The 25,882-nt window shown below is 39.3% G+C and overlaps 1 protein-coding gene across 2 annotated transcripts in view; it reads right to left on the bottom strand.

Annotated features, from left to right (window-relative positions):
* Positions 1 to 25,882, bottom strand: part of ephb4a (eph receptor B4a) — a 116,493-nt gene that overhangs the window by 5,800 nt on the left and 84,811 nt on the right. The window contains exons 6-16 of one of the 2 annotated variants that reach the window (XM_062047683.1): positions 21,844 to 22,179; positions 21,643 to 21,767; positions 20,904 to 21,069; positions 15,997 to 16,096; positions 12,462 to 12,529; positions 12,226 to 12,339; positions 11,632 to 11,879; positions 11,344 to 11,559; positions 9,579 to 9,728; positions 5,572 to 5,765; positions 4,964 to 5,122 (exon numbers count right to left, since the gene is read on the bottom strand). In XM_062047683.1, coding sequence (XP_061903667.1) covers positions 4,964 to 5,122; positions 5,572 to 5,765; positions 9,579 to 9,728; positions 11,344 to 11,559; positions 11,632 to 11,879; positions 12,226 to 12,339; positions 12,462 to 12,529; positions 15,997 to 16,096; positions 20,904 to 21,069; positions 21,643 to 21,767; positions 21,844 to 22,179 — 1,876 coding nt within the window. The remainder of the gene's footprint in view (positions 1 to 4,963; positions 5,123 to 5,571; positions 5,766 to 9,578; positions 9,729 to 11,343; positions 11,560 to 11,631; positions 11,880 to 12,225; positions 12,340 to 12,461; positions 12,530 to 15,996; positions 16,097 to 20,903; positions 21,070 to 21,642; positions 21,768 to 21,843; positions 22,180 to 25,882) is intronic. The other variant, XM_062047684.1, reaches the window with a different exon arrangement.

Raw genomic sequence — 25,882 nt, 5'->3', positions numbered from 1 at the left:
TGCTCCTACAGAGCCGGTGCGAGCAGGCCCATCTGGCGGCCCCATAGCAGTCTGTACCAACCTAGGCTGGTCCCTACAAGGTCCGTCTGTGATTTATGCATCTTCCCATCAGCCTTCCTGTCTGCACGTTACCACTGAATCCCCATATACCGAACTTTTCAAGAATGTGGAACGTCTCTGGCAGATCGATACTCTCCCTTACGTCAGCGAGAAGATTGCATCTCGTTCCAAGCAAGACCAACAAGGTCTCTCTCTTTTACAGACTGACTCTAAGCGTGTACCTGTTGATGGTATCCAGCGCTACGCGACACCCCTGTTACGTCGCCAGCCAAGCACTATGCTATGTGCACCTTCAGATGCTGTAATGCCAAACTTGCGCAGCATTGAACGCAGGTTGGCCAAAGACCCTCACCTTGCAACCTCTTATCGTAGAGAGATGGACAAACTTATCAAAACAGGATACGTTGCTGAGATTCCTTCAGAGGAGGCAGCAAAGAGTACTGAGTCGTGGTACGTACCACATCATATGGTGCACCACAATGGGAAAGACAGAGTGGTCTTCAACTGTTCTTTCTTCTACAATGGCCAGTCTTTGAATGATCATCTCCTCCCTGGACCAACGTTGGGCCCTACTATGATTGGAGTCCTCTTGCGGTTCCGATGTCATGCAATAGCCATAAGCGGGGATATCAAGTCAATGTTTCACCAGATCCGCTTACTTGACCATGATAAACCACTCCTTCGATTCCTGTGGCGGAACATGGACAGGGAATCTAGAGCGCAGATCTTTGAATGGCAGGTCCTACCTTTCGGAACAACCTGCAGCCCCTGTTGTGCAGTGTACGCCTTACAGCAGCACGTCAGGGACTATGAGCCACCAGACTCTCTGCTCATGCAAGTGGTTGAGCACTCCTTCTATGTGGATAATTGCCTCCACAGTCTGAGTAAGGTTGAAGAAGCCAAAGCTCTCATTGACACTCTGCGTGAACTTCTTAGCAAGGGAGGTTTCGAGATCCGACAGTGGGCTAGCAACATGCCAGAAGTTGTGGCCCATCTACCACCTGATGCACGATCAGCAACTAGTGAGCTGTGGTTATCCAAAGCAAGTGATAACCTCCACGAACCCACTCTTGGACTATGCTGGGATTGTTTGAATGACACGCTAAGTTTCAACCGTCACACAACAGAATCATCAGTTGCCACTCTTCGAAATGTCTACAGTGTCCTGGCCAAGCTTTATGACCCCCTAGGATTCATTGTACCATTTACCACTCGGTGTAAGGTGCTCATCCAAGATATGTGGAAGTCCAACCTCGGCTGGGACGACCAGATCCAGCCTGCAGATCTCCTTGACAAGTGGTCAACCTGGGTACGTGAGATTCCCACTTTACAACAATTTAAGGTGCCCCGTTCCTATGTACCTTTTACTGTGAACACTCCCATTTCAACCAGACATATTCACATCTTCTGCGATGCCTCCGAGCGCGCCTATGGGTCAGTGGCCTTTATGCAGTCAGTAGATGACAATCAGCACACCCATGTGTCTTTCGTGTTCGCCAGATCACGAGTTTCACCGAAAAAGCAACTGTCCATCCCGCGACTAGAGCTCAGTGCTGCACTTACAGGAGCACAGCTGGCCAAAGTGATAGAGACAGAGCTCGGTGTCCCTTCAGATCGCATCACGCTATGGTCAGACTCAACGACCGTGCTGCACTGGATCAAATCAGAATCGTGTCGCTTCAAAGTATTTGTGGGGACTCGCATCACCGAAATTCAAACCCTAACAAACCCCACCCAGTGGCGTTATGTTGATTCTCTGAATAATCCAGCAGACGATATCACTCGTGGACTCACCCTGCAGGAAATGATCCAAGAGCACCGCTGGAATAAGGGCCCGCACTTCCTTTACCTGCCAGAAAATGAGTGGCCCAATTTGCCTTCATCTGAACTGGAACCGGATGCCACAGAGCTAAGGAAATCCGCCTTCGTTGGAACTATTTCCTGTGCTTCATCCACTCAGCTTACTGATTTCAGTAAGTTCTCCACATGGAAACAGCTTCTACAAGAGACAGCTAGCTCCCTTCATGGGGCGGCTGATGCTGGTGCTTCATCCCCACCTTCCGCCGTGGATTTTCTGCAAGCCGAAAAACTTATATTGCAAAGGGTTCAAGGAGATTGTTTCCCAGAAGAGTTGAGAGCGCTCAAGGCTGGACGGTCTCTGCCTTCAGACAGTCGACTTGCATCACTTTCACCAGAATTGAAGGAGCCACAGGATTACTCAGAGTTGGTGGACGGTTGCGGCATGCGGAGAGTTTAGATTGGGAGAGAATCCACCCTATAATCTTGGATCCAAGCCACCATGTGACAAAGCTTGTCATAAAGGAACATGATGAAGTACTGTTGCACCCTGGCCCAGAAAGAGTTCTTGCTGAAATACGACGTAGATTTTGGATCTTAAGGGGCAGAGAAGCAATACGGAAACATCAGTATACATGTCTAGAATGTCGTCGTTGGAAAGCCAAGCCTGACATTCCTAAAATGGCTGATTACCCCCCTGCTCGACTGCGACTTCATAAGCCACCTTTCTATTCAACTGGAGTTGATTGCTTTGGACCTCTCCAAGTGAAAATTGGGCGCCGCACAGAGAAACGATGGGGTATTATCTATAAGTGCATGACAACTCGTTCTGTACACTTGGAACTACTGGAGAATCTTGATACGGACGCATTCCTGCTATCCTTAAGAAGATTCATCTCACGACGCGGCAAACCCTTTGAACTCCTCATGGACAATGGTACCAACTTTGTTGGTGGAGAACGTGAATTACGTGAAGCAGTTGCTTCAATGGAACCACAGTTGAGAGAGCAACTTGCAGAGCACCAGATTTCATTCCGATTCAATCCTCCAAGCGCACCACATTTTGGGGGCACATGGGAGAGAGAAGTAAAATCCATTAAGACAGCACTCAGAGTTGTTCTCAAAGACCAAACAGTCCCTGAACCAGTATTACTGACAACATTGATAGAGGTTGAAGGCATAATGAATGCTAAACCTCTTGGTTACCTGTCTTCGGACGCCTCAGACCCAGACCCAGTCACGCCCAATCTCCTTCTTATGGGCCGTCACGATTCATCTCTACCTCAAGCAATCTACGATCCCTGTGGTCTCGGAAAAAGACGTTGGAGGCACAGCCAAGTCCTAGCAGATCACTTCTGGTCATCTTTCATCCAGCATTACCTGCCAGGGCTTCAAGAACGTAACAAGTGGAGGAACGATGGCAAGACCCTTTTGGCCGGTCAAGTTGTCTTGATAGTGGATCCTCAACTCCCCCGAGGATCGTGGCCTGTAGGACGGATCACTCAGACACATCCAGGAGCAGATGGACGGGTCCGGACTGCCAGAGTACAAGTGAAGAATCGCACCTACCTTCGCCCAGTCGCCCGACTGATCATGCTTCCACCTCTTGATGACGAGGACACTACCTCATAGACTTTCTTCTAGTTCCAACTGCCATACGGACAGTTGGGGGCGGCTGTGTACGAAAGCCTATTGTGTGCCTTTAACCAGTTTTGTAATGTTCCTATGCATTTAGGTTGATAGGTCAATCTGTGACGTCATTTCCCCTTTAAAGCACGTCTTTGTCAGAATAGCCGGTTTCAATCAGTGGTGGCAGCCAGCCTTGTGTGCGTTGACGACTAAATACCACACACACACACACACACACACACACACAAAACCACACACATTCACATCTACCTTTCAGCAATAAAGATGATTAAAGGATTCTCTGGCCGGAATCTGTCCATCGTGTCCCAACTCTAAAAGAACTACTATCCCTTCCTTACAATAAGAAAATGCATTTTTAGACAATATGATTTGCCTGAGCGGCTAGGAGACCCCGAGAGCAATAAGCGGTAGAAAATACATTAAAAAGGACACTTTTTTTTTTTTTTACTTGAGACTTCCTGAGTAAGACAAAGAAAACCATCTGAAGTTGTCTTTATTTTTTTGTTTCAATGCCAAGATTTTAATAGTCCGGCTATTAAGATACATATAATAAATAAATAAAAATATATATAATATATATACACTACCGTTCAAAAGTTTGGGGTCACATTGAAATGTCCTTATTTTTGAAGGAAAAGCACTGTACTTTTCAATGAAGATAACTTTAAACTAGTCTTAACTTTAAAGAAATACACTCTATACATTGCTAATGTGGTAAATGACTATTCTAGCTGCAAATGTCTGGTTTTTGGTGCAATATCTACATAGGTGTATAGAGGCCCATTTCCAGCAACTATCACTCCAGTGTTCTAATGGTACAATGTGTTTGCTCATTGGCTCAGAAGGCTAATTGATGATTAGAAAACCCTTGTGCAATCATGTTCACACATCTGAAAACAGTTTAGCTCGTTACAGAAGCTACAAAACTGACCTTCCTTTGAGCAGATTGATTTTCTGGAGCATCACATTTGTGGGGTCAATTAAACGCTCAAAATGGCCAGAAAAAGAGAACTTTCATCTGAAACTCGACAGTCTATTCTTGTTCTTAGAAATGAAGGCTATTCCACAAAATTGTTTGGGTGACCCCAAACTTTTGAACGGTAGTGTATATATATAATATATAGTCTGTGCGTGGATTTCCCTCTATTCGGCCCCTGAGCTCAAATGAGTTGGACACCCGTGATGTACAGTAATACAGTACATGTAACAGCTGCAGCAAAAAAAAGGGCAGCATAAAATAGAGAGTAGATCCAGCAGAAAATAGACATTATAAACAAAGAGAGGTAGCTAACATAGAAGCGGTCGGACAAATTAAAAAAATACTTGAGACTTCCCGCGGGCCGGATTTTGGACGCGGGCCGTAATTTGGGGACCCCTGGTCTTGAGTGTTTTAAGAACAAGCAGAACTATATATAGAATTATAGAAGAAGTTTAAGGCAAGTAAGTAAGAACTGACTGTGTGCTGATCTGGCCCAGCTGTTCAACAGAGGTGAGTCCGGCTTGCAGGAAGCTGTCCTCGTAACGCTCCATCTTGATCGCCCTCAACCATTCCCCCACTGAGGCACAGGACGAGAGGGGCAGAGGCGAGCGTTGGCCAAGCAGGGGGTAGGAGGGCCTGGGGGGAGGGGGAGGAGAGGAGGAAAACAAAGAGACAACTTACACCAACTGTCACCGCAACAACAGCTCACATACATGTCCTGCAGCCACATTCCTGTCACCAATGGGAGGAATAATCTGGGGCTGGGGTGACTGACAGGGACAAACAATGGGATTTGTCAGGGGGTGCAATGTCCTCTGCTGCGTACCAGCTGGGGGACAGTTACAATGTGGATGGAGGGAAACGTGCACAGCAAGCTGCTGACAGGTCACAGCAGGACTTGAGGGTGCCACACAAGACTGAGCAGCAGGAGGAAGGATGCCTGTCACGTGACTGTCACAGCTCCAAAAAAAAGGAGGCGAGGAGACGTTAGGAAAGGACACCCGTGCTCGTTGTCAGGGTGCATATTTGCCGCCATCCTGACCCCGATGATGACCTGTCAGTCAAGCACACAAGCGTCCACTCACCCTGCTCCCTCCTGGGCCACGATTTTCAACGAGGCGGGGTTTCGGATCAGCTTGTCCAAGGCGCTGACGAGCTCCGCGAAGCGAGGCCGGGCCGAGCGATCCTTCTGCCAGCAGTCCAGCATCAGCTGGTGCAGGTGAGTGGGGCAGTCGGGGGGCGGGGGCAGCCGGTAGTCCTGCTCGATGGCATTGATTACCTGCATGGGAGGAAACACAATCAGCGATTATGGAGACAAATGCAAAGAAAACACTAACTACTATCTCTGATTATTTAGTGATATTATTAATAGTCAAAATACAGACATTATGTCTAAATAGTGTAAATGTGCTAAATACAGCCAGGTGTGTGGAAGCAGGCCGTATTATTTCCAACATTTTAAACCACACTCATTTTCAACCTTTAATAATGATTTGAAGTGCATGAAAAATGTGTTACCTTGAGGTTACCTGCAGCCTCAACTGTTGGTGCCAGTTTATTTTTGAAAGTGCTAACTCAGGCCCCCAGGGGGTTAGTTGGGTTTGTAGACCCCACACCAGGCTACTAACCTGACTCTCGCCAGATCCTTGTAGTTTGCTGAGTTCCACACAAGGATCTGGGACTTCTCAATAGGAGATGTATTTCAGAAGGCGGGGCCTTGTAAAAAAATCATTGTATGTGATTGGATAAACCACTTGTCCGTTATCTTGAATGACGTGCTACTTCAACCACTCACATCCAAATCAACCCGTGACGCTGATGAGAGCGACGCTGGGAAATCCAAAACAGAACAGCCGACATATTGGATAACGACAGAGCAAATAGTTCAAAACCGTTCTCTTTTAAATAATTAATATTCGATCGATGTCGCAAAACAGTCGCAATAGCAGAATCAATGTCAGCACACGACTCCTCGCTGCATGCCGCCATTGTTGTTTGAATCAAACTGTCGCTTCGGCGCTACGTCACATCTATGAAATCCCGCCCGGTGATCCTGATTGGTTCATTATTTTTTGCTATCTTGAAGGAGTTTGTATTGCCCTCAAGCCCAGATCCTTGTGTGGAGCTCAGCGGACTACAAGGATCTGGCGAGAGTCAGGTTACCAGGCTACTGCTTAATTGACTCAAAGTTATTCATTGCAGAATTTTACAGTATTACAAAACATTACAAATGATGCAATGCTGTTCTACCATAGAAAAATGACTAGAATAAGCATATTGTTAAAAGAACCCTTACAGTAGACATCTATTCAAAAGTTGTTTGCTCCTACACGCATGACAAAGTTGCGCATCTGTCGCTACCGTGGAGGCTGGTGGGTCACAGGTAGGGCTGCAACTAACGATTAATTTGATAATCGATTAATTTGTCGATTATTACTTCGATTAATAATCGGATAAAAGAGACAAACTAGATTTCTATCCTTTCCAGTATTTTATTGAAAAAAACAGCATACTGGCACCATACTTATTTTGATTATTGTTTCTCAGCTGTTTGTACATGTTACAGTTTATAAATAAAGGTTTATAAAAAATAAAAATAAAAATAAAAATATTATAATAATTGCCTCTGCGCATGCGCATAGCATAGATCCAACGAATCGATGACTAAATTAATCGCCAACTATTTTTATAATCGATTTTAATCGATTTAATCGATTAGTTGTTGCAGCCCTAATCACAGGGCCGTGTATAGAGACAGTGTGGACAACTAAACCACAGGCTCCATGTTGGACACCAAGGACGTGTGCGGCTGTGCAACTGCAGTTGCTGTTTTCCTGACAAAATAAACCAAAATAATAGGTCTAAACATAGCTGTAAATGTACTCCAGCTCACAAACTTACAATAAAACATGCTCTTGTTTCGTCAAAGTATTATTTTGGGGCATTTTTGATGCATTCCACTGTATATATAATGCAGTGTTTGGTGACCAGCAGACTGTCTAACACGCTCCTGACGGCGCAATAAACACACACAAAAAAAAAATACACTCAACAACCAAAAAAAAGTTTCAAACTCATTTTGCTAAAAATCTATTTTAGCTTTGGACCAACAATTACAAACACTTTATGACTTTTGTGTGAAGTATGTCACATTGTATTGTTGATAATCACTGTGCTACATATGCTCGTGCTTTTACTTTTGTTTTTTTTATATTTTTCATAGGTTTTGCTGTGGCGAGTCTGCATGGCTTCCTGATTTTATTATCACAATATTAACTTCAATATTGAACAAATGCTGCTTTTTACTGCAATTTATATTAGTTTAGTTTGGATTACTGTTGACACATGCAGAAAAGGTGCGATTTTGAAGAAAGGTTTTGTCAGGCAAAGTGTATAAATTTAGTGTTCCTGGGAGTGAGATATACCACGTTTCCCATGTGTATGTACAGGTATATGCTTGCTTACCTCGGACTAGATACCGTTGTCATTCATTGGCACGCTAGCCTTCACGGCTAACCTTTATTTTCCATAATTTTCTTTGCCGCGATGCCATTGCTTCCCGCATTTTTGGCGAGTGGAGCGTGCATGTTTACACAGCAAAAAACTCTTAAACTAAAAGAAATATCTCATTAGGAAGTGAGGTGTTGCTTAGCAGCGGCTCCAAACTGGTGTCCAACATGGCACACTGTATTCGCGCAAGGGGCTTTTGACCAATCATTTAGGAGATCGTCTCAAATCGAGCTGTCCATATTGTATTTAATGAGTCATGCCATACACTGCCACCCATTGGTCAGCTGTTGTAAGTGCAAAAAAAACTTAGGAAACAATATGACCGACAGAAGAGCAGTATCTGTCTATTTGTTTCTATTCTAACAGACCCAGGCAGGTATAGAATGTGAGGATATCAAGCTACAACTGAGGAGTAATATATCTGTACTGGCTTTGTAATATGAGGAAATAGTGCTCATCCTAACCCTAACCCAAAACAGGCTTTATTTTGACTTAAATTTGTAGTATTGATGTGACTTTTTGAAATTTTGGCCACAAATCAATTAATTTGTGTAAATGTAGTTTTTTTTTTATTACAATTGAGCAATATTTTGTAAGTATTATCAGCCCTACAGTATCAAAATATGAGTTTCAAATCACAATTTTTGCAATATTTGGAGATTGGGTTTTAAAAAGAATATTTGTATCATTACAGTAAACCCTCATTTATTGCTGTTAATTGGTTCCTGGCAATACCACGATAAATAAATTTCTGCGAAGTAGGAATCATTCATTACAAATCTGATATTTTCATAGACAGAGCATAACAAATTGTATATTATCTTCTAAATACAATTTCCAAAATAACGAGCCATTTAGACATAAAATAATACTCTTTAGTCGCCTTTACACTCTTTTAATCCAACCCAGCAGCGCTGCCTGATGCTGAGCCAATCAGTGGCCACGATACTGAACAGCGTTATCTGAATGGTCTCATCTACTGGCCAGTACTCCTCTAGTATTTATATTTGTATTACATATAGCCATTTTTATGCTTGAAAATGTTTAATATTACATGTTATACTTAAAAACAACAACAACAACAACAACAACAACAAAGAAAAATCCACAATGTGGTGAAGCTGCAATATTTAAAGTGAGATGTTGAGAAGGGCAACTGTATTTAATGTTTCCTTTTCTTGAGAGCCATTCAAAAATTGTGTTATGTTCACATAATGACAATAGAGACTCCTTAATCTTAAAAAAGTTGTTTTTGTAAGTTGTCAATGTTTTTGTAACGGTGTTTAAATATGTTAACATATTGGTTGAGAACATTCAAATTTACTGTATATACAAAATCTCATTTTATTCATTGTTTTCCTAAAATGTATTTATTAAGTTCAAATACATGTTGTCTCTTTCAATGGACATGTCATCAACTCCTTAAAAAATATGTTTTCTATAAAAAAATGAAGTAGAATTTTTTTTTTCTCCATGAATTTGGGATAAAACATCGTGCAGGTGTCCCTAAAGTTGTGGCCAGCCAGTACATATGTCTTTGTGAAGAAATAAGACAGCATGGACTTTTTTGTCCTTAACTTACATCTTGGTTGCTCATGTCCCAGTAGGGCCTCTCTCCAAAAGACATGACCTCCCACATGACAATACCATAGCTCCACACATCTGAGGCTGATGTGAACTTTCTGAAGGCAATCGCTTCTGGTGCTGTCCAGCGGATTGGGATTTTTCCTCCCTGCACAGAGTTGGGGGGGAAAAAACAGTTCAGACTTCATCCAAGCAGGCTTCCGTTGGTGTACTTTGATTATTGGAATGCATGACTATGTTGCATAAAATTGCATTAGGGTTGCAAATTATAGACAATATAAGATATAAATTATATAAATTTGGCCGACGATCGAGCTTTTAATACTATCGTCATATCGTGATAATGCATGTTTGACATGCATTGAATATGTATTTGACAGCGACAAGCCAACAAACGCGTCCTCAACGCAATGTAGCGTCCTCACTAGTGAGCTAGCAGCCAACTAATTCCCTCCATAGCGGCAGATAAAGTATGTTTCTTACAATTATCATTATCACTGGTGGACAAAGAATAGCTAAACATGCTACACTACACACAGTAGAATGATACAAAAAAAGCACAGCAAACCACTAAGATGGAGCTCTTCAATGTAAACGGGGGGATTGATACAAATATCGACAGTTATGATACCAAGTATAGTATCATCAATTTTACAGTAACTTGAACTTTTTTCTTTTTTTAAATCACAAACTTGTGTTTTCTTGTTTTTTGTTATTGTTTACAAACTTAGGAAATACGAGCAAATAGTTGTTGTTTTTTGTTTAGGTATTTTGCACAATTCTTGTTTTGCATGTAATAAAATGTAATTGTATTGTAATATTTAATAGAATAATTGCCATAAAAAATTTAACCATTCAATGATCTTGAAAATTTTAGGTATCCGTAAAAACATCAGAATGACCAATACTGCCCCTGTAACTAACGGTACTTGGTATTGGAGCGATACTCAAATTTGTAGTATCACACAAAACAAGTATTAAAAAAATAGAAGTGAAGTGTGTATAGAACCATTTTACTAGAAATAATAACTATATACTAACAGTAAATTAGCAAGTAGGTTAATAATATTTTTGAGAAAATAATACAACCGGAAGTGACGCAATATGTTACAGCAGTGGTATTCAAACTTTTTCCGAAGTGGCACCTCAGAAAAACAATGGGCTCTCCAAGTACCACTATAATGGCCAACATTAAAACACAGTAGCGCAGTAGCCCTAAGAATTAATTAAAAACAAGACAGTGGTATTATCTAACAAGCATATTACATTTTTTTGGCCACTGTAACATTACACACAGTTTGAACAGTATCATTGTGTTTGAATATAGTAAAATAAAATATTATACTTAAATAATGTACACAATTGTAATCTGGTATGCGTGTCCAGAATAAATTGAACTGAACTGAACTGAAATAAAATTAATTACACATAAAAGTTAAATAAACATTGTACTAAAATAGATATATTCAAATACAGTTTTAAAGTTTTAAATGAAAATGTATATATGTATGTAGTATATGTGTAATAATATTTGATTATTTGGCATACCTCAGTTTGAGAATCAATGTGTTATAGCGCAGCTAAATTAGGAGCCTTTTTTATCTCCTTTTGAAATTGTTCTATTATCATTTATATGCCAAATAAAATATAGTGACATATATAGTTATTGCAGGAAGCTGCAATTTATATTGCAATATACATTTTTGTCATATTGCACATCCCTAAGTTGCACACAACAAGACAGAGGAGGGTAGTGGTCTCACCAGGGAGCTGGTGTAGGTGGGGTCCGAGGAGTTCTCCTGCAGGAAGCGTGACAAGCCAAAGTCGGACACCTTGCACACCAAGTTGCTGTTGATGAGGATGTTTCGGGCTGCGAGATCTCTGTGGACGTAACTCATCTCTGCCAGGTACTTCATGCCGGAGGCGATGCCACGCAGCATCCCCACGAGTTGGATGGGTGTGAACTGGCTGTCATTAAGCTAGAAGTCGAGAAGAAGAAATTTCAGTAGGAGCATGATGGATGTTGGCCTTATTTTGTGAGTTACACTGACCCGTAGGAAAGAATCCAGAGCACCGTTCTCCATGAACTCTGTGAGGATCATGACGGGACAACTGGCTGTGATGATGCCCTCCAAGTGGATGATGTTGGGATGCTGAAACTGGCCCATGATGGACGCCTCAGACAGGAAGTCGCGCCGCTGCTTCTCGGTGTATCCGCCTTTCAACGTCTTTATTGCTACGTAGTTTTCCTTTTTCCCAGGGACCCTCAGTCGACCGCGGCACACCTCCCCGAACTCTCCTGCAGCCATACATAAAGTCTCATTTAGCGCACGTTAAAAGGCGTTGACATTATTCAGACGTCAAGTAAACGGAGCGCTTGCTCGCAGCTTGTCCTGCCCTTTGCTTTGAATAGGAGCTGCTAATATTGCTAACGTGTTTATCAGTTAATAGCTTTGTGCTGCAATATTGAATTCGGCCTGATAAAGAGGAATAACGGAAATGGCTTTTTAAATGTCACTGAATCAATTTAACCTAGCAAATTAGATTCTAAACTAAGCCATTTCAAAAGAAAGATAATCAGAAAATAGACGACTAGAACAAGTTTATAATTTCATGTTACACAAGCATACAGACAGAGGGCTTACCGGCTCCAATAACCTCCTCAATCTTTACAAAGGAAACATCGATTTCCTTGGCAAATTCGCGGACGGCCTCATTGGGGTCCTCGTAGGTGAAGGGGTCGATATAAACCTTGACCCCTAAGAGGGAAAAGCAAACAAAGTCGTGGGAAAGGAAGAGAAAACAAAGGTTAGAGAGCTGCAAGCGGTGTCAAGAATAAAAGGAGGATTTTTCATGATGTGAGCGTGTTGTCAAAAGTTACCTTGGCCAACTAAGTACTGGCTGTTCTTGTCACTCAGCTCTGGATCTTTCATACGGCTGTGTCTGCTGCTAAAACAAAATCAGCACACAATGTTTTTTTTGGAGAGATTAATTCTGCACATCAATGCAGAATGTATTTATCTCTCACACAGTGGAAGCCTCTTATAACGGCTATTCTAACCCATTGGTATTTGCGTCGCCAGGAAATAAAATGTATAAATGCATGATGAGAAAAACTGCAAATTATTTTTCTATGAAGCAAAGTGTAAAATTTCAAAAAATAATGTCAACTACGCTAAACACTGAAAAAAAAGCATTTGTTGTTCATGGTAAAATTAGATTTTACCATGAAATACAATAATTCAAATCCTTGACAAATTGTATATTAGGTTATAATTCACACTTTAATCATGTCGCTGGGTTTTCACGCAGTCCTGTTACCCTAACAAACACAATACCCACTCTAAATATGTATATTTGATGACATTTCAACTATTACAAATGCTAAATCTCAACACAATCCTGTTACCAAAAATTATTATTTATGTTATTTTTTAATGTCTAAATTACATTTTTGCTGAATCACTATATAGAGCTTAGTGTCAACATGCTATTTGTACAAATGGCATTTGGCTATATTTCATTGATTTACTAATTATATGCTACAAACTCACTCCTTTTACTTTCAGTCCTGTTACTCAAATAAGTCACCTTGTACAAAAATGAAAAAAAGTTGTCTGAGAATGACCAAGGTCCATTTTGAGTAGTCCAATATGTGTATTATTAGATTTAGAGTTGAAAAAAAAAGAGGTTTTAAGTTTATTTTGCAAGCTACAAAAGACAAAGAAATGGCAGTGATCTGGTGAAATGGCCCAAATATTGTAAATGAATGGTAGTAAATAGTCTGTAAGATCAATTCAAATGAGCGATCAATTCAAATAACGATTATTATTTTAAATCCCTTTTGAATTTGGATTATTCACGATTAATTCCAGTTGCTACAAAGGCGTTACTTAATGTATCTGTGTAACTTTTGTTGACAACATTATCTGTCACCCACTGCTTGTTGTCGATCGTACAAGTAGTGTTTTAGCTTGTGGCTGCCTCAAAAACGTGTTTTGCTTTTTGATGTTGTGCTTCCATGCAAATTACCTTGGTTTTACATGAAGTTAGGTCGGGGTGTATTTTGAAGTGACATTTGCAAATAGTCGGAGTTGCATGATTGTTCATGATTAACACAATATTCTTTTGCAATTGATCACATGAGTTCACTTATTAAAATTGACAGCCCTACTTTAAATGTAAAGCACAAAGTATGCAGGATAAAATAATAAAAATAAAAACCATAACAAAAAGCCTGGCTGGTTGAAATTGAAAATGAATGTGGACAGTTCTTCTAATTCAGTGTTCTACTGTATATGGACATACTGTATATTTATGTACAGCTGCTGCCCAAAGAAAAATATTTATCAGAAAAGAAAATGTTTTCTTCACTTTTATTTTGCTCTCTAATGAGGACAAACGTTATAGAATATTGACTAACTTTTTTATTTTAGGTTATGATGCGTTTACTTTTGGAAAGTACTTTGTTTATGGTTGGAAAGGAGTAGAAGAAGCAGAGCTTTTCCATTTCATACTAACTCCTAACAATTTGTACACAATTTACTCCATGAATAATAACATTCTGAAATAAATAAATAAATAGTAAAGTAAGTTGTGATTCACATAGTAAGATGAATAAGATTTCGGAATTAGTATTGTGTGTTGTTGATATTCTACTTTTTATTTATAATCAATGCTGCTAATTGTTAAGAGATATTAAACTTATTTTAATAGTAACAGTAAAAATAAAGTTTTATTCTATGCTACTTTTTTACCCCCCATCATCTAGTTTGGGGGTCGGCAACCCGCAGCCTCGAGCTGCAGGTGGCTCTTTAGTTTCGCCCTAGTGGCTCCCTGGAATTTTTTCAAAAATGTATAAAAATGGAAAAAGATGGGAATTATTATATTTTTTGTTTTAATATGGTTTCTGTAGGAGGACAGACATGATATACACCTTTCTATTTTTATTTAATTTTTTTAATCCCACAGTTATGTGTGTGTTTATGCTTCCCTGATAACAGTATTTGGCGAGCGCCGTTTTGTCCTAATTATTTCGGCGGTCTTTGAACTCACTGCAGTTGTGTGGACTATGACGCAACAGTTTGTTTACATGTATAACTTTCTCCGACGCTCCCACAAAAAGACATGTTTTATGCCACTCCTTCTTTGTCTCATTTTGTCCACCAAACGTTTTATGCTGTGCGTGAATGCACAAAGGTGAGCTTTTTTTGGATATTATTGACTTGAGTGGAGGCTAATCAGCCATATTTTGTCAGTGAATGACCGCAAGCTAATTAATGCTAACATGCTATTTAGGCTAGCTGTATGTACATATTGCATCATTATGCCTCGTTTGTAGGTATATTTGAGCTAATTTAATTTCCTTTAATTTAATCATCTTTAATTAAATTTTCCTCTTAGAAGCCTCCGTTTAACTAATGTTTTCCAATGTTGTAAAAATGTGTAGAATAAATATTACATTTCAACATTTCTGTCACTGAAAATTGGCGTCAGCCTGCGACACAGTCATTTTGGTAGTAGGCTACTATAGCAAATATAGACACTTACATCATGTGTTACTACTACCTTCATTATAGGACTTATATAATGCTTTTATTTTTTTGCGGCTACAGACAGATTTGTTTTTTTGTATTTTTGGGCCAATATGGCTCTTTCAACATTTTGGGTTGCCAACCCCTGATCTAGTCTATACCGCTTGTTCTCATTTAAGCTGGAGCCTATCCTAGCTGACTTCGGGCAAGATGCACAAACCACTAATCCACCGTACAGTCATTTCTCTCCGACCCTTTACTTGTTTACTTGCATTCTATGTTATTATTGCTTCTCATACTGGAAGACTTCAACCATCATGTTGCTACTGAAGTGCTGCCTTCGTCCATTTCTAATCGCTCTACCTCATAAGCCTAAAATAGCATTAATGCACCACCCTTAGTTAGAGGCAAATCTGGGCCTCTGCCACCGGTGTATGTGTGTGTGTGTCACAAGGTCACTGCTATTGTTCTCCTGTCCTGTGGAAACAGGGTTGGGACGCCTGCATCCTGTCTCTCCTTGCCTGCAAACCTCTACCGTCATCTCAACCTCACACACTCATATAATCTACCCATAATGTGTGTGTACACATGCACACACACTTTCTCTGCTTGAGATGGCATCTCGCACTGTTTACTCCAACAATGAAGCTTGGGAAAGAAAAAAAGAAGCTTCCTAATGAGCAGGATAAGTTTGAGCCGCGCAAGCAAAACAGACACTGCTTTACTTCACAAAGGAATAAAGACGAGTGTGAGATAACAAATGATCGTTATAAAACAACAGAGCAAAGCAGTGCAACTCCATAAAACCTCACATTCCCTTATTATTCAATTTCCTGTTATTTTTTCAGTGTCTGTCTCCTCCTACTCCTCCTCCTTTCTCACCGTATGCAGTAGGCTGCCACAAAGATGAAAGTGACCAGCAGCAGCATCCCGACGGCGATAAGGATGCCTGGCACCAAGAACTGGGAGGAAGAGTCGTGTCCTGGACGAAGGGGAGGAGAGAATTAAAGCAACCGCACAAGTCGAGGGAGGTGAAGCATATCCACAACCTAAATTAATGTACTAAAAATCACCACATTCTGTTTTCAGTAAATTAAAAGAGGGAGGAAGGGACGGACCTTGCAATTCTTTAAAAGGCATTTTTTGTCTCCATCCCTTTTTAAGGTCCAAAAATAATGTAACAATATTGAATGAAGACAAGTCAACACTTGTGCCAGGCGGAAAACCGCAGCTCAGACTGTTTTCTGAGAATGTTTAGCAGTTGACCAATCAGTGGTCAAATGTTAGATACATGTAAGAGCAAGTCACAATCACTAGAGAGATATTTAGGATGAAAGTTATTTTAAAACAGGCGGTTTGTTGCTGTGAGTGAGATTATTTTCAAACACTGCTTTTGTAACATTACAGGTGTAGATTAAAGTACATTATATTGGACCAGGAAGAAAGCAGGTTCCAGGGATGGACTGGCCATCAGGAGTTTTTTTTTAAAAAACTCTACATGCCACCTCCAAACTGTGAGACACCTTTGAGAAGCAAAAGTAGCTTGAAAAATGTCAGTTAATAAATGACAGGGTGCTTTACATAAAATGTAATAACAAAACTAATTTATTTTATCGAGGCACACCTAACACAGATATATTTATAATGACAGTGTTAATCACGTCACACTCTGGTGGTCTACCGGTTGTAGTGCGCAATCATTAAGTGTAAAGCATAAAAACGTGGGTTTGATTTCCGTTGACGTCAGAAAAACATTTAAGTTGGGGGCAGTTGTTTCCTATATTGTTACAGGTGCACTAAAAATACATACAGCAATTGTTTATCATGTACTCTTAATAATCTAAAACATGCATTTAAATACATCATTGAATTGTTTCACCCAAATAAAAAAAAAGGGGGGGGGGGAATCCTTCAAACCACACCAAGCAAATTGTGCACCTCCCATTTCTGAAATTCAAAATAAACTACACTTTGTTTTGTCAAATGTAAACGCTACCATAATCTGAATCCCAGTGTGCGCTAAAAACACCTGTCAACCCTACCATTTTTTCCGGGGATATTCCTGTATTTTTGTCATAGTTTAACGTTTCAGAAAAATAAAAATCTTCCCGCTAATTCCGGAACAGCATAGCTTCCAGTTCGCTCTGCAACACTGGAGAAACATTGTGTGCAGCCTGTAAAGTAAGGGCTTTAAAATAAAAGTATGCCAGTAAAATAACTCGGTTAGTCATGTGCTCCAACTAACAATGTTGTTTAATACTAGTTTTAAGTCATACTTTGTGTTATATATACTCTTTATTTGTATGTAGCAAGCTTCTATTGTGAAATAACTTCCTGTGCAACTATCGTACTTCATTATTGATTGGCACTTAACGTGACTGCTTGACCTTACTTGAGTCTGAAACAGACATGCTATTGATATGACAATAAATGCAACGGCGCTGAAAATCAGAGAGTAAGGGATTTTTCCTTATTTTCTGTGAAATTTCCCTACTTTTCAAATGCAAATGTTACATTGTCTGTACAGACCAAAGACAAAGACCAGTTGTTAAAATCATGCAAAAACGACAAGTATTTAAAGTTAAAGTACCAATGATTGTCACACACACACTAGGTGTGGCAAAATTATTCTCTGCATTTGACCCATCACCCTTGATCACCCCCTGGGAGGCGAGGGGAGCAGTGAGCAGCAGCGGTGGCCGCCCCCGGGAATCATTTTTGGTGATTTGATGTAAGACAGGGGTGTCCAAACTTTTTCCACTGAGGGCCGCACACTGAAAAATCAAAGCAAGCGGGGGCCATTTTGATATTTTTTATTTTAAAAATCAATACAATATATGTATAAAAAATATACATTTAGGCCTCCACTCAGGCTTGATCCCGGGGACCCCAAAGGGTTTTGGTCAAAAAAAGATTTAGTATTATTATTTGTATTATTATTTAGTATTATTATTCAAGGTTTAAATCTCTAGATCAACATTAGGTCTATCTGTCAATATAACATTTTTAAAGATTTAAGTTCTATGCTCTTTTTGCCAGAGAAAACCCTGTTTTTTTTATAGTAAAAATGGACTTTCAATCGAAGCAGGAGGTAATAATTAAAGGAATATCTCCAGAGACTTTTAAAACTGAAGAAAGATAAGGAAGACTGCCTTTGATCAGAAGCAGCTGCACATGAACATCATTTATAAGTAAAGGTAAGACCATAATAACGTTTTTTTTATTAAATGTGCTTTTCATGATAAGGTAAGCGCCGGAGTGAGAAGATGTTTTAAAATAATTAGCGCATGCTTGCCCATCCCGCATGCTTTTGGTAAGCGCAGGAGTGAGAAGAGGTTTTAAATTAATTAGCGCCCCTGCGGCTATTCAAGGAAATACGGTATATAATAATTGGAGCCTGAAAAAGGTCAATAACTCATAACAACATTGATTTAAATTCATTATTATTTTTGAGCAATGACACTTAAAATTCATAGGGACGGCGTGGCGAAGTTGGTAGAGTGGCTGTGCCAGCAATCGGAGTGTTGCTGGTTACTGGGGTTCAATTCCCACCTTCTACCTTCCTAGTCACGTCCGTTGTGTCCTTGGGCAAGACACTTCACCCTTTGCCTCTGATGGCTGCTGGTTAGCGCCTTGCATGGCAGCTCCCGCCATCAGTGTGTGAATGTGTGTGTGAATGGGTAAATGTGGAAATACTGTCAAAGCGATTTGAGTACATTGAAGGTAGAAAAGCGCTATACAAGTATAACCCATTTATCATTTATCATTTAAAAACAAATCACACTAAAATTATTGGGGATCCAAAAGGGTCCTACTCATTAAAGTGTTAAAAAATAAATTATACATTTGTTTTACTGTTTACTTTTAACACAATAATCTCGAGATCAACTTCAGATCTATCCATCAATTATAAGTTGTATTGTTGTTTATGTTTTTTGTTTGTTCGTTTAAGGCCCTTCTTTAAAAAACAGCTTAGTTTTTTATATGGCAAACACAAAATATTAGGGCTGTGAATCTTTGGGTGTCCCACGATTCGATTCAATATCGATTTTTGGGGTGACGATTCGATTCAAAATCGATTTTTTTTCAATTCAACACAATTCTCGATTCAAAAAAGATTTTTTCCCAATTCAAAACGATTCTCTATTCATTCAATACATAGGATCCCTGCTTGGCACTCAGCATCAAGGGTTGGAGTTGGGGGTTAAATCACCAAAATGATTCCCGGGCGCGGCGCCGCTGCTGCCCACTGCTCCCCAAGGGAATGGGTCAAATGCAGAGGACAAATTTCACCACATCTAGTGTGTGTGTGACAATCATTGGTACTTTAATCTTTAATCTTAATTCAGCAGGATCTACCCCAGTCTGCTGACATGCAAGCAGAGTAGTAGATTTTTGTAAAAAGCTTTTATAACTGTAAAGGACAATGTTTTATCAACTGATTGCAATAATGTAAATTTGTTTTAACTATTAAATGAACCAAAAATATGACTTATTTTATCTTTGTGAAAATATTGGACACAGTGTGTTGTCAAGCTTATGAGATGCGATGCAAGTGTAAGCCACTGTGACACTATTGTTCTTTTTTTTTTAATTTTTTATAAATGTCTAATGATAATGTCAATGAGGGATTTTTAATCACTGCTATGTTGAAATTGTAACTAATATAGATACTGTTGTTGATAATATTAATTTTTGTTTCACTACTTTTGGTTTGTTCTGTGTCGTGTTTGTGTCTCCTCTCAATTGCTCTGTTTATTGCAGTTCTGAGTGTTGCTGGGTCGGGTTTGGTTTTGGAATTCGATTGCATTGTTATGGTATTGCTGTGTATTGTTTTGTTGGATTGATTAATTTAAAAAAAATAAAATAAAATAAAAAAATATTTAAAAAAAAAAAAAAAAAAAAAAGAATCGATTTTTTAAAAATGAGAATCGATTCTGAATCGCACAACGTGAGAATCGCGATTCGAAATCGAATCGATTTTTTCCCACACCCCTACAAAATATGCAAAATTTTTCCCAAATAATATCTCAAAGTGGAATATTTAATGTGACGTAATTGGAGCCTTGAATATGTCAATAATTTATAATGACATTGATTTTGATTCGTTATTATTTTTTAAAGAAAGAAACAGCCTGCATGGCAGCTTTGTGTTATTAGAGTAAACATTGCAATATTTTCTTGTTACATTTCACTTTGTTGCTCTTTTATATCACTTTTTATGTTTTTTAATCGTATTTTTAGAATGTGCCGTGGGGCCGTTAAAAAATGACCTGCGGGGCGCAAATGGCCCGCAGGTATTTTTGGACACCCCTGATGTAAGACAAAATGTTGTTTCTGCTCTCTTTTTATGTGTTCTTTAAATGTATATTATAGAAGCTTTTTGTGGAATCTAGGATGGTAACTATAGCTGGGTATAAAAATAAACTACATATATAACCCGGCAGACTGTATTTGAGTTTGGATTATTTGAGTTACGGCACAAAATAAATCACGAACACTGCCCAATCATGTCCTTGCTTTATGTATATGTTCTTATCTGCGCAGTGCAAAATACCAAAGTGAACACTAAGCGAAAGTCCAGCAAAGTGCGCACATGTCCGGACCACAAGTGTGAACACAGTCTAAGTAAGTGCAAAAATGCTTAATCCAACAGTAAATAAAGCGTTCATCTTAATGACAAAACTCAGACATATAGATGTTTATCTACTGTATGAAGGATTACAGATTTAAGATTGTTTGGACTTGACGGTGGTCCTTTCTAGCCTTAGTATTTGTTTTTGCATTACCGTCAGGCAGGGTGCGGAAGACGGCTGCAGGACTGAAGCTGCCAAAACCAGCCATAGTGCGCGCCCGGACCTGCACTTCATACTGCGTGGCCCTGCGGAGGTCCGTCAGCACGGCCTGGTTTCTGCTGCTCTCAGCGTAGTGGCACTGATCTTCACTGCGCCGCTCCTGACACACAGAATGAGAACACTGTTTGGCAGGGTCGGAGGTGTGAGAGAAACTGCGACGAGTGAGGAGACGACGGACATGTCAGACACCAGACGCCAAAAATACTGCACTTTGTGCGTTTATCCCCGGTGGTTTCTGCCAAAATTAATCACAGCTTTCAAGGCTGTTGCTTGATAACAACAAAAGATAATTGCGTAGTGTTAATTAGAAGTAACAGACTATTAGAAGACAAAATCTAATGAGTTGAACCAATTTTATGCCTTTACAGATAATAATTGTTTATCATATAATTAATGTCACTGTAGCCTGCAGTACATCACAGCAAGATTTTTAATAATTTGGTTCCTTTATTTAGCCTGAAAATAATCGCCTTGCCGTTTTACACAACAAAAACAATAATCACAGTTATGAACTAAATCAATCAAATGGAGCATTGTTACATTTGAAAAGGCAATGAAGTTGATTGGAGCTGTGTTGGATTTCATTATATACTGCATTATCTAATGTTCATATAAAAATTGAGTGTGCATAAAAGACAATTCAAAGTTTAGTTTAGTTTGGGGACTAACTTACCTTCTCACAGTAGCGTAGTTGATATTGCAGGATGGTGTAATGTGGCTGCACAGGGACAGACCAATGTAGAGTCAGACTGCTCTCTGTGGAGTCACTCTTCTGAATCACAGACACCAGTGACGGCACTGCGCAGAAGATGGTAAAGAATATTTTAGCGGCTGCTTTCAATTCTCCATACATTTCTTGCAACCGTCTTGTTACCGTCGTAGCTGGTGGTAATGTTGACAATGTCGCTGGCGGGGTCCTTGCCGCTGAGCTGAGACACCCCGTTGAGAGCCTGGACAGTGAAGGTGTAGGTGGTGTGAGGCAACAGGCCCCACATCTCCACCCTGCGACTCGTCAGGCCATGCTGGGCTGGTCGGTAGCTGACGCTATTGCCGCATGATAAACATGGTCCCTTCTGCGTCCGGCAGGAGAAACATTTGATTGTGTAGCTCAGGTCAGTTCTGCCGCCATCGTCCAGAGGCTCGTTCCACTCCAGTCGGAGGGAGGTGCCGTTGATTTGCGAGGCGATGCTACGTGGGGCTGAGGGCGGCCCTGTGGGTAAACATGCAATAGTCAATTAATTGCTCAAACACTGTGAGTAACAGATTATTAGCAGTATTTACCAGGGTTGAGTTAGGGCACTTTTGCTTATGTCGCACCCTATAAATGCAGTAAATTACCTATTTAAAAATGTAAACATTCTGAAAGTCACTACTTTTTTCCTACACTTTAAACCGCGAGGCTTATTAGACGGAGCGGCTAATTTGTGGATTTTTCTTCGCTGACGGCAATAATAAAAATAATTTCATTTAAAAAAAAAGCAAATAGGGTTTTTTAATGTTTGTGTTATGGCGCAATCTTTTGGACAGATTCGTTCACTGCAGGTGCTGCAGTGTCCTTCCATTTATTGGTAGTGCTGTTCAGTCTTTTAGCCATCCATAGTGTTTCTACTCGTATGGATTCTTCTTTCATCACTCCAAGCAACTTTTGTAAGTTTTACACCATCAGTAAAATTGTACTTACTAAACAGTCCCATGTGTGATGTCTGTAGGAGTGTTTTCACGCATATTTGTATGCACTATCGTATTGTAATGACGCTAGCGTCGTGAGCATTAGTTAACATGTTTACGAGTGTCTGTGTTAGTATTATTAACTTACAATAACATTATTGTGTATTGTATCAGTTTGACAAATTCCTCATTAAACTCACAAAGACGTGACCGAAACAAAAAAAAAATTCTAAAATTTTGTGGGTGTGGCTTATATCCCGCGCTCTATAGTCCGGAAAATACGGTAATTCACTTGATCATACCGAAATGAATAGTATTGTGCTTATAGCAAATCGTGCATACAATTAATTGTATTTGTCCATCTAACAAGCAGACAACTTTTGTAATTTCAGAAATCAGTATTTTTTTTAAACTTTAAATGCTTTTCGATGTAAACCTTTTTTTTTATCTGAGGATAATTTTAGCTGCAATAACTTCCTTAATTATCAGTATAGTTTTTTTAAATAGTTTTTTATACCGTTTTTATACCGTATATATGTATATCTATATATATATATATATATATATATATATATATATATATATATATATATATATATATATATATATATATATATATATATATATATATACAGTATATATTTTTTATTTATTTTTTTATTATTATTATTATTTTTTTCCTTAGGTATAATTGTATATTAATATGTTGGTAACAAATACAAAAAATAATATTTTTATGACAAAAATTCTTAAGTTCGAGAAGAATCTGCAGAAGTAGCCAATATGGTGGACTGGGACATAATGATAATATGAGCAATACAATGTGAAATTATATGACTTGATTATTGTTACACATATTGTTTTTTTATCCATACTTATATTGTTTGGTTTGATCTACTAGCTGTGGTCTGTGATGCTATTGCCACTGTCCTGTATCTCTATGTGGTTTTGCTGCTTTTGGATCCTTCATTTCCTTGGAGATCAATAAAGTTCCATCTAATTTAATCATGATTGAGACAGATCAACAGTGCCTCTAAATTCCTTCTAAGTCTATCTGATAGCTCAGTTACAGCTCTTTTTATTACCAAATATATGTTATATGTGTTTTATGTCGCACGTTTGCACCAAGAAAAATTCCTAGTTTGTGAACCCGTTCTCAAACAATGGCAATAAAACTATTCTGATTCTGATTCTGATTCTCTGATGGTTACAGCCAAGAACTTCACTCATTTGGGCACTTTTTTGGGAGGAATTTTGACCATCATTCACAATCCTTATGACAGATGAAGACATACACGTCTTTCTCTTTCCTGAGAAAACGCAGGTAATGGAGAGTCATCTGTTCTTTTAAAAACACAGCAAAAACACACCAACAACGCTCTATTTACATACTGTGACCTGCATAATAACCAAGCTATACCAACAATGTTATTGTGAGAGCTTACGTTGAGGAACTACTTTTCTGGCATAGTAATACAGCACTTTGCTCACAGAGACACTCACATTGCTCATACAAGTCACTAGCGAGAAGTAAGCCAGCTACTGGAAAAGTGAATGCTAAATTATAAATCATGCCTCTCACCTATATAGTAAAAGGTTGTGGCCATAAGCCGAGAAGTTGGTCAACTTTGATATTCCACATGTGACCAACTAAAACTCCGAACTGACTAAATCAGTGGAGAAAAATCCTAATATAGATTTTTCTCTCCAAAATTGCGATTGTGATTCAATTAGCAATTTTTATATTTTATACATATGAATGCATAAAACATAACATGCATAACGAGTGAAGGAAGACATGTTACTTTTACACAATGGACCATTTGGCTTTGTAATCATATTTTTTTCGTCCTAATTTGAGTTACTTTGCAGAACTTCTCACAGGCGCGTCGAGTTGCTCTCCCCTCACTGAGACAAAGATTGTGAACGACTGAAAAGAGGGCTCACTGTGGTCAGTTAATTCTACTGTTAAATAAACGCGCTCAGGTGGTGAGAGCGATGTACGGAGTGAGACGTCTTTCTCTCTGTTTGAAGAGAGACAAATAAACACGAGGCTCAACAATTGTGATTGGCAAACACGTCTGTCAGTCAAATACCGGTGATGGCAGAAATAAATAAAACAACTATTTATCGCACTAACTAAAACCTCACTGTCGATTTGATGTTGATTAATCGTGCAGCCCTATACTGGCTCTCAACTTAGCTCCAAAGACGTCGCTTGTAAGTCTGAGCAAGATGATAGTTTGTTCTCAGCATTTTTTACCTGAGGGTTATGCTGAAATTACTCTTGTGCTGAAAGATACAACCATCCCATCAGTATGCATCACAGTGAAAGTTGATATGGTAGTAAGTGACTATTTTGTTATGTTGTCGATTAAACATATAGCACTAATGCTTAGAGTTTCATTAGAGATGGACCTGCTCAGCACCCAGCTTATAAAATGTGTGGCTCATCCTTCTTATATTCATGTTAAAAAAAACTAAGGTCCTGGATCCTCATTTGTCCCAAAGCAATTGTCGTTGTCATCTCTCATGAAGTCTGCAATGATTAACACTGAACGGGCTTTCGATGCTCTTGTCGTTGACAGAAGTAGCATTTGTTCCTATGTGCTCTGTGAAATCAATGCGCCCAGGAGAGAAGTTCTGGTAATGTTCAAAATGTGAATTGTGAAGTGAATTATATTTATATAGTGCTTTTCTCTAGTGACTCAAAGCGCTTTACATAGTGAAAACCCAATATCTAAGTTACATTTAAACCAGTGTGGGTGGCACCGGGAGCAGGCGGGTAAAGTGTCTTGCCCAAGCACACAACAGCAGCGAATAGGATGGCGGAAGCGGGGATCGAACTTGGAACCCTCAAGTTGTTGGCACGGCCACTCTACCAACCGAGTTACACCGCCCGGAATGACCAAAATACTGTAAAAATTACATGTTATCATTAATGTGACAGTTACTCCATTACATATATACTTGCAGCATTTATATAAAACAATGTTGGAGGTTTTTTCTGATGTTTCTAGAGGGCTTTAGAGGTGAAATAGGTCAATTGCCATTACCTGTACTGTTAGACACTTCTTGCTAGCAGTTTTTCACTATTTATAATGCACAAAAAAGAGAAAGACGTGTGTTCTTGTATCACATAGGGATTATGAATGATGGGCAGATTTAAAAACGTACAGTTTCACTTTAATTGTTTCAAGATTCACTCAATCAATTCCACAAACTCCAATCCATAAATGTTTTAA

Source organism: Entelurus aequoreus, linkage group LG05 (genome assembly GCF_033978785.1).
Source record: "Entelurus aequoreus isolate RoL-2023_Sb linkage group LG05, RoL_Eaeq_v1.1, whole genome shotgun sequence".
Lineage (NCBI taxonomy): Eukaryota > Metazoa > Chordata > Actinopteri > Syngnathiformes > Syngnathidae > Entelurus > Entelurus aequoreus.
This window is presented reverse-complemented; position numbering and strand designations above follow the sequence as displayed.